General features: G+C 39.7%; 1 protein-coding gene across 1 annotated transcript; it reads left to right on the top strand.

Annotated features, from left to right (window-relative positions):
• The first annotated feature begins 4,478 nt into the window (after positions 1-4,478).
• LOC102990902 (WASH complex subunit 3-like) lies at positions 4,479-5,057 on the top strand. Its single transcript, XM_055080112.1, has one exon. It carries the CDS (start codon positions 4,488-4,490, stop codon positions 5,055-5,057), a length of 570 nt encoding a protein of 189 aa, XP_054936087.1. The 5' UTR covers positions 4,479-4,487.
• Positions 5,058-9,429: the final 4,372 nt, after the last annotated feature.

Below are 9,429 nucleotides of genomic sequence, written 5' to 3'. Positions count from 1 at the left end.
TCTCTTTAAATATCTTGTTTTTTTCAAGTTTACTTGTTTGGGTTTGAAGTGGCAGTCAGGCATAGGAAAAAAGAAGTGCCTGAAAATTGTGTATATGTATATATATATATATATATATATATATATATATATTTTTTTTTTTTTTTTTTTTTTTTTTTTTGCGGTACGCGGACCTCTCACTGACCGGGGCGCGAACCCGTGTCCCCTGCATCGGCAGGCGGACTCCCAACCACTGCGCCACCAGGGAAGCCCTGAAAATTGTATTTTTAAAAAATCTATGTAATAAGAGTTCTACGTTTTTAATTTAAAAAGTTACCAACTATCTTCTATGGGCAGCCCCTATGCTTACATTTTTATCTAATTTACCTTACTGAAACTTCTGTGAAGTGGATGTTCTTTTCTTTGTCTTACAGATGAGGAAGCTGAGTCTCTGAGTAGTGGCATAAGCCACTTCTGTTCCCATGTGTTATAAAGTAGCAAGATGAGATTTGGAACTTTGTCTTCCATTTTTAGAAATCCAAGTTCCTTTCACAAGACATGGTACTTGAGCCTTAAAAACTAATCTAGTGAGATGCTATCTAATGATTTCAGGTTTAGATTTTTAAAACCCTCCAGTGACGAGTAGGAGTAATATTCCACAAACTTCTCTTCTTACCAATGCACCACTGAGGTAGAAAGAGGAGGGACAAAACCCCATTTCTTCCAACATGTGAGCAGAGAGATGGGAGATTTATTATATAAGAGGGCTATGAACAGAAATAATAGAGAAGAGTCATCCTAACTGAATTCAATATCTGCTTATTATCTAAGTCTTTCTAAATTTCTCTCCTTGACAGTACCAATTAGCTACAGCTCACAAGGAGATTTATAATCTGAGAAGCCTGAAACCCTGGTAATTAGGAAACTCCTCATTATCACTCATCTTTTGAACAGTGCAGACTGGCAGGCAATTGTCAGCTTTAAATTGGTCAAGCCTTAAATTGGCCAAGGATTCCTGAAGCCTCTCCCTCATGTCAGGAGGAGAAGAAAAAAAAGCTGCAGAGTTTGGGGCCCCTTTCTTGAACTCTCTGAAATGGGATTCAAGCCACATAAGGGGGTCATCTTACTAGCTGAGGCTAAACATCTACTCTGACCTCTGACATCCATGGTTTTTTAATTGGTAGTCTCCATATAACAGCCTAGATTTTCCAGTTTACGTCACTTGTGTCCTGTCTTAACACTTAACAAATCACTCAACATATTGTAACTGTGAAGCAGAAAAGGCAGCCACATTCTTAATTAATAATAATGGCAGTTAATATTTATTGAATTTTTTTTCACTAAGCACTGCTTGAAGATCTTTCACATGAATCTCCTCACCCAACTTAAGCAACACCTCTGTGAGGTGGGTTCTCTTAAGTATTCCATTTTGCAGATGAGAAAGCTGAAGCACAAGAAATGAAATAACTGTCTCAAGGACTCATTGTTTGGAAGTTACAGAGGTGGAATTTGAACCCATTACTGACTGACTTCACAGTCATAGGCTGTAAATATTAGGCTCTAGTACATGGAAAAACAAATTCTGTAATTAACAAATCTCCCCAATGGAGCAATTTTCTGTTTCCAGGAGATGGACATTTGCCATTATTCTGGGGCTAAATGTCCCTTGGTTAGGGGAAAACAATGATTATACAAACGTGACAGAAGATTCTTGCTGGAGGAACTGTGGCTTGACGAGTTTAAATGCTCTGCAGGGGAATACATAAGACTATTTTAGTCAATGAAAATCTTCATCTCTGCAGACTATGATTTCTACAATGTCTCTATATTATTGCTTGGTTTTGGAGTGGAGTGTGTGTAAGTGTGTGTGTGTGTGTGTGTGTGTGTGTGTGTGTGTGTGTGTGTGTATTTAAACAGTTGTATTGGAGAAAGAGAGCCAAGAAAATAAAATAGCAGGAGGGATGTGTAGACCTGATTATCAAAATGAACCAGAGGAATTCCTTGGTCATCTCTGCTTTCCCTAAACTCTTGCTGTCTGACAGCACTTCTGTGGAAGCCCTGAGATCACTCTTCGGAAAAACATGGCCCTGTTGAAAGCCTTAGAGCTATGGAGAGAATGGTAATTCCCACTACAAGTCATCCTGGAAAGAGGCCAGTCCTGACCCAAAAGTAAGGACTTCATTGGAAAGCCTAAGACTTCAGGGGTAAAAGGAGACCTCCTTCATCTGTTTGGTTTTTATAGACACAGGCAGAAGAGGTATACTCAAGGTGTCCCAAAGAGGAGATAAGAGCTGTTCCCTGAAACATGGGGCAAAGTTTGGATTAATTACAGACCCAGCTGATGCCTCTTGAAATGAATTGGACCTATGGACTCTGAGAGAAGACAAATTTAACGACTAATTTAAAATTGCCTTGTGTGGTAATGAACTTCAGTTGGTCTGAGGTCTTTGGTAAAGTCTTGCTGAACACTATAGCCTGATCTCAGCCTCCCTTTGAGTTGAGTAGATTCTCTTTGATTACGCTTGAAGTGAGGTGATTCGAAGAGGAGCAGCAGCAGACTGAGTAAAGACAGTCTGTAACTGATGTTTCCTGGTTCAAAATGTCAGATAGACCACCTGGGTTTATGTATTCCCCCTCCCCAAATTCCACAAAATGACACCGAAGCGATAAGTAAGTAAGTTATTAATCCATATAGTAGATGCTATTGGTGCCCTATTCATATCTCTCAGATTCATCATGCTATTAGATGACCACAACAAGCATATTGGAAAATAAAGTTGAAGAAACATCTTGGGATGAAAAGATCAAGAGAGAGTCAATAGAAAAAGAAAGATGAGGATTAGAAGGTCAGTTCTACAGAAGCAAAATATGACGCATAGGAAAAAAAAAGATAACAAGAAAAAGGAAGAGAGGAAACTATCAAATAATAAACACAAGAAAATTTTCCCAAAATTGAAGGACTTAGGTGTTCAGACTGAATAAGTCCAGCAAGAGCTCAACACAATTATTAAAATAAGACCCATATTATAGTGGATAATGTTGTGTGCCACCCAGATTTCCCTACAGGACTGAAGCACTCATTTCCACATGACCCAGCTTTGTTGATAGTTGACAGTTCTCAGATGATTTAACACTGGGCATTTAACACTGTCTCAAGGGCGTTGCCTCATCCACGGTCAGTCCCTTCTTGGGAATGGCTCAAATCCCTGACTACTGAACAGGGGAAGGGTGCATAAAGGCTCAGCCCACCTGCCTAAGGTGGGACAGCTTTGAAGTGCTATTTCTCCTGACAGAGCTCTCCCTCTCTATGAGGAGGAAGCATTGGCTGGCAGAACTCTCCATAGAACTGGCTGAAGTCTCTGTGGCACTTCAGCTTCTGCCTCTGTCCAATCCTGCCATCCCTCTCCCTCGCAGCATTGTTTTCAAGAGCAGTCCCCTGTAAGCTTCCTGCACATCAATCTCTGTCTCTGGACCCAAGCTGAGACCATACCAAGGCATATTGTGGTAACATTTCGTAACTCAAAGGGAAAAAAGATGATCCTAAAATCTTCCAGGGAGGAAAAACAGTAGATCAACTGTAACAGAACTAGAAGCAAGATGACATTAGTTTTCTCAACACAACAGCAGTATTGAAATCTTAAAAAGCACCTTTTAAGTATTTTCATCCTAGATTTAGATTTACTCCTAGACTCTAGATTTTATCCTAGAAGTACATAACTATCAAAATAAGTGCAAGGATGGCGTAAAGAAATTTTCATGTGCACAAGTACTCAATACTTCAGTATCTTTCTCAGTCTTTCTTTGGAAAAGACTGGAGTGAAATGATGCAAGGAGGAATAGCAGCAAACTGAGTATTGATAGTAGACCAAAACAAGCGGGTAAACCAAGAAAGAGGGAGATATGAGGTGTAGGAAAATATGGGATGTTATCCTGAAGATTGGAAAAGGGCCAGCCCTAGGAATGCTGTCTTTCAGCAAGCTAAGAGAAAAATCAGCCCAGGTAAGACGAGGAGGACAGAGGGCTCCTGGAGGGAGGGCTCTAGGAACCAAGAAAATTAATACTCATTATTAATAAAGTATTAACTCCAGCAGAAATATATGTTTGGACACCAAAGGAAGCATAATTCTAGTGAATTGAATAGTATTTGCAAAATCATAAAAATGTAAACATGGACTGTTGATTTAGTAAAACATATGACTATGCTGGAGTATTATGGAGAAAAAGGAAAATGGTGGGACATGGCGATGGGCTAAGTCCTTATGCAGCATGTAGAGAAGTCAGTGGATACCTTGGTATATGCAAAATTCTAGAAATAAGGAAGTAAATACTGGGGGAGGTAGCTAGAAGAGTTAAGGAGGCATTGCTTCTGGGGGACAGAAATGAAGGTCAGTGCAAGGAATAACTTTAAAAATTATAAACCTTTAAGGACTGCCTATGTTAGACTTTTAAGGTTATGTGCATGTGTTCACTAAATACAAAATTTATGGGGTCCCCCGCCCGCTGAGGAGATGGATGAGGATGGGCTTCCTCTCATGGGGTCAGGCATAGACCTGACCAAGGTGCCAGCTATTCAACAGAAAAGAATGGTGGCATTTCTAAACCAATTTGTGGTGCACACTGTATGGTTCCTCAACCACTTCTCTACAGTTTGTGAGGAGAAACTTTCTCTTCGTATCCAGCAAATTGAAACAACTCTCAATATTTTAGATGCAAAGTTGACATCTATCCCAGGGCTAGATGATGTCACATTTGAAGTATCTCCTATAAGTGTCACTAGGATCACAAATGAAACACATTGTGAAACCACTTCAGAGCAATCACAGCAGTTTACAAGACTCTGGACACAGGAAAGTGAAGTAACACCAGAAAATATCTTAACTGTAGTCAAGGATCCAAGATATGCCAGATATCTCAAAATGGTTCAAGTGGGTTTTCCAGTGACAGCAATAAGAAACAAAATGATATCGGAAGGACTAGACCCAGGTTTTCTTGAGAGGCCAGATGGTCCACTGCCTGATGGTGAAGGTGAAAAAAATACAGAAGAAAGTTCAGATAGCGAATCTTCTTTTAGTGACTAAGCTTAATTTTGACAACAATTACATATACATGTGTTGGTGCACATTTACATTCTATAAGAAAGAGAGCCTGAGCTTTAACTCTTAGTCATAAAAAGATCAAATGGCTACATATTCACCACCAAGCTTCCTCTATGTTAAAAAAATAAATAAATAAAGCATTTATAATAATAAAAAAAATTTTTTTAAGTTATTTAATAAAAAAGTTAGAAGTGGTAGAAAATGGCCTGCTCCATCGTGATAGTGGCAAGTGGGGAGTGCAAAGATGCAGAGCTGGATGACCGATGGAAATGGCATGCATTAACCAGCACAGACTCATGGAGCATGCAGGCATTCCCTGGGAGTTGCTAGAAAACCTTGACAAAGGAGCCCTGATAAAAGACTGAACTTCCTAAAATCAAACCATCATGACACAACACTTTCACACTTAGGTTCTGCAGGCGGGTCTGAAACATAGTGACAAGTGCCTGGCATCTGTAAGCGCTTGTGCTGATGGCTGATTGCTAACTCAGCACTGCCCTATTCCATACATAGGTATTATCAATTAGCAATGTCTGTCATGGGCACAGAAAGGAGGAGTGGCAGCACATTTGCCTAAACCCTGTAGCTTCACAATCCTTCTCAACACAGGGCTCTAAGAGCCATACCACTGGGACAGTGGGACAACTCTGAAGGGCTGTTCCAGTTTCAGAATTCCTCATGGGATTGATATCCCTGTATACAATTTGCCATTCCTAGTGTAAAAATCCAGCTTCAGTATGTTAGTTTGGGTCCTTTCAGAAACAAATGCTAACACAGGATTAACTGTGCAAAATTGATGAGGGGAAATGGCTGTGAGAGAAAATGGAGAGGCTGGGTGACCCTCTCCCCTACCTCATTGCAAATCTGTTCCCAGTGAAAAAGAGAGAAAAGTTCTCAGTGCAGTTCTAAGGAAACATTGGCAAGGTCATCAAGAGTTCTCAAGCCAAAGTCACCCATCACAGGAGCTCTGTGCCCTCCAGGAATGGGCCTGTCTCAGTATCCATCCACAGTCAGTCCCTGGCCACTGGAAGCGTGGCCTTAGCCCAAGCACGGTGATGCACGTCCGACATGGCAGCTGAGGCTTAGTCAATAGTCCTCCCTGCACTTGGAGGTCTGTGGTTCACATTCCCATGGTCAGCACACCCCACCTTGGCAAATGAGGAGAGCTGAGTAGGTTTCAGAATGGCCTGTGGAACTAGATACCTGAAATCACAGGTGTGCCCATGGAGTCACAATGGAAGAGTGAGGAGTTTCAGTGTGGACCAGGCCGGACTTGAGGCAGTAGCAGACAGACTAGGTTGCTGGTGTCTGCCTCTCAACAGACTCATGATGGCCACTGGCCAGGGCTGGGTGGGGAGAGAGGGACAGGAGCTTTGTTAGCCTGAATTTGGGCAGTGAGATGAGAGGAAGAACTCAGAATCAATATCTAGGAAGACACTGATAGGAAGCCTCCTGAGTATTTGTCCAGGACTCCAGAGCACTGATCCAACATATTTCCGTTCAATGGCTCAAAGCTGTTCTAATCAGTAATTACATTAAAAGCTACAATTAGTTACTGCACTCATAACAAAAACAATTAATAAGCACATATATACACTAAAATGTATAAAATGGATAACTAATAAGAACCTGCTGTATAAAAAAATAAATTTAAAAAAGTCTATGTGTTTGAAAAAAAAAAAAGCACCCTCTAAATACTTATTCCTATGTAGTGGGTGTTAAAAACACAGTTCTTGACCTCCAGGTTTTTATAGCAGAGTTGTAGCATAAGCAAACTCATCCAGTGTACACTGCAAACACAGACACGCACACACACATCCACCCAACAAACAAAAAATGAGCAGTTCCCTTTACTTCAAAGAAAGATGTTTGCACAAAGAGCCCCTAAAAGTTAGTTGCTTCATCTGCTATGCCATCAAAGAAACAGACTTATTTCCAATGTTAGATAATACAGTTTCAGTCTCTAGTTGTTTTCCTCAAACTCATGATGTAAGAATCTTCCTATTTTGAATTCATTTGTGTCATCATGTCTACAGAACTACACAGGCCAAATCACTTAGGTTATTGAAAAGCATCCTTTGTTCCATCGAGGGCCAACATTGGTCATTTAGACATATCTGTTGTAGTTGATCCCCATTAAAGGCTAAGGTCATTGACACAACTGTCAAAACAGGTAAGACTCTAAACAGTCATCGTGGTTGGAGGTACTTACAAAGTGCTTAAGATTCTCTGTCGTGTTACTAAATATGTGGTGGGATGGAGTGTCTTTCCCTGCTTCTAAATCTGAATATCTGAGTAATAAACAGCAGCAGGACAATTCTAGGTTTGGCTTATATATACTAATTCACAGAGCTTCAATAGTCTGTGAAGGATGAATTTGTTACCATGTTAACCATTAGGGCAGCTGTGTTAGAGAAGTTATTCAAGGTCACATCATGAGTCATGAGGCCGTATTGGAACATGAACACTTGGCTTAATGTGTACTTTTGTGTCCCATCATATGTGTCATCTGGTCCAACCTCGTGTTGCCAGCAGCGGTCTCCACCAAATCTAGACTCTAGAGATCAATCAAGGTACTTGGCAGAGAGTCGTCTTTGTCATCGACTTTCTAAAGCAAAGTCCAAACGACTCTGCTATTGATTCCTTAATGACACCACATATTGTTTCCAAACCTACCTTCTGAATCTAAAAGGAATAAGGAAAAGACTCGAGAACTTTCAGTTCTTTTGGCCAGTCTGGTAATTATAGTAAAATAATCTACCATTTTATCCATCTCTGGAAAAGTATTCTGCTTTCAAAAAAGTGGTGTGAAGACCAACTAAAAACGACAGAAAGACACTCTCTGAAAAAGAAGAGGTCCCCAAACGACAAATGCTAAAGGTGTTGATCACTCAGATGCTAGTTGTCCTCTCCAAATAATCCGACACTTCCAAAGCTGCACGCTTATTACGTGCCTTGGCCACAACCCTCCCATTAGCACTAATGAACATCTCAGGGACCTGCCTAGCCACATTCCCATCGTATGTACTGAGCTCAGGACATACTCCACATGGGATACTCAAAGTCCTTCCTTCCCCTGGGAGTTGCTTCATCATATTTTTGGGGGGAGTATATTCCTAACTCTATGTAATAAAAAAAAACAGTTGAGTTCATAACGTTCTGCGTTTGGGAAGATGATTCAGCATTTGTCTGAGAAGTGGTAGCACTTCGGGGTTTTTTTGTTTAAATATTAAAAATAAGAAGGAACATTTGACTGAAACCCAATTCTTAAAGATACTGTATCATTCTAACCATTAAATATAAGGAATTTCAGTGTATGCTTCTTAACTATTATTTTTGTCAAATGTGTAACTCCTGAAATTTCCCCCGCTAACCTTAACTATATTAATTTTACTCCAACTACAAAAAGCAGAAAGAAAGTCATGCTACAATTCCTCCTTCCCCCAAGCAGTTGTTCTTTGGTTCATCTTTAAGAGTTAAGAAAAAATATACTAAAACTTTAAAGTATTCATCTAAAGAATGTAATTTTCATGAGGAAATAAAGAGATTAAATAACATTTTACCTTAGAAACTATCATGACAGAAAAAATAACGCATTTCAGTTTTACTCTTAAAAAATTCTTTTGACAATTTCCAGCAAGCATACACACTCTCAGAACACAACACGCATGCTCTCACCATATACACTCACAAATACTGTTAGACACCACACGTACACCCTCATGAATACATTTCCTCATATGCACACCCTCACCATGTTACCTAGATTCTACTGCATTGGTTTATGTCTAAGTAGTGATTTCCTTTTGGAAGGGTCAAAAGAAAGTGTTTTTTAAATTAAAAAAAAAATTTTATCTTATATTGCACTACAGTTGATTTACAATGTCGTGTTAGTTTCAGGTATACAGCAAAGTGATTCAGTTATACATATACATATATTAATTTTTATAACAAATGTTTTCGGAAGGACTAATTCTGTAGGATTTAAATAGGTGTTCCAAAATCTGTGTGTGTGTGTGTGTGTGTGTGTGTGTGTGTGTGTGTCTGTGTGTGTGCTCCATGGTCAGATGGGTTTGAGAAATAATGAGATAAGGAAAGTTAAGTAGGTCTTCTTAGGATAGAATCTTAAGATAGAATTTCTCAGAGCTTTTAATGAACTAATGTGTTCTACATACATCTAAGAGAGGTATACTGTATATAGGGCTGTGCTGTCCAATTGGCAGCCACTTGTCACATGGCTATTGAGACCTGAGTTGAGATCTGAGTTGAGATATGCTGAAAGTGGAAAACGCACCCTGCCGTAGAGAAGAGAAAGTAAAGTATCTCGTTAATAAAGGTTTTCTATTGATTACAT

The sequence above is a fragment of the Physeter macrocephalus genome, chromosome 18 (assembly GCF_002837175.3).
Source record: "Physeter macrocephalus isolate SW-GA chromosome 18, ASM283717v5, whole genome shotgun sequence".
NCBI classification, from domain to species: Eukaryota; Metazoa; Chordata; class Mammalia; order Artiodactyla; family Physeteridae; genus Physeter; species Physeter macrocephalus.
This window is presented reverse-complemented; position numbering and strand designations above follow the sequence as displayed.

Bases quoted from the DNA above. Each gene is read 5' to 3' on its own strand.
- LOC102990902 (XM_055080112.1), top strand. From the start codon at position 4,488: ATGGATGAGGATGGGCTTCCTCTCATGGGGTCAGGCATAGACCTGACC.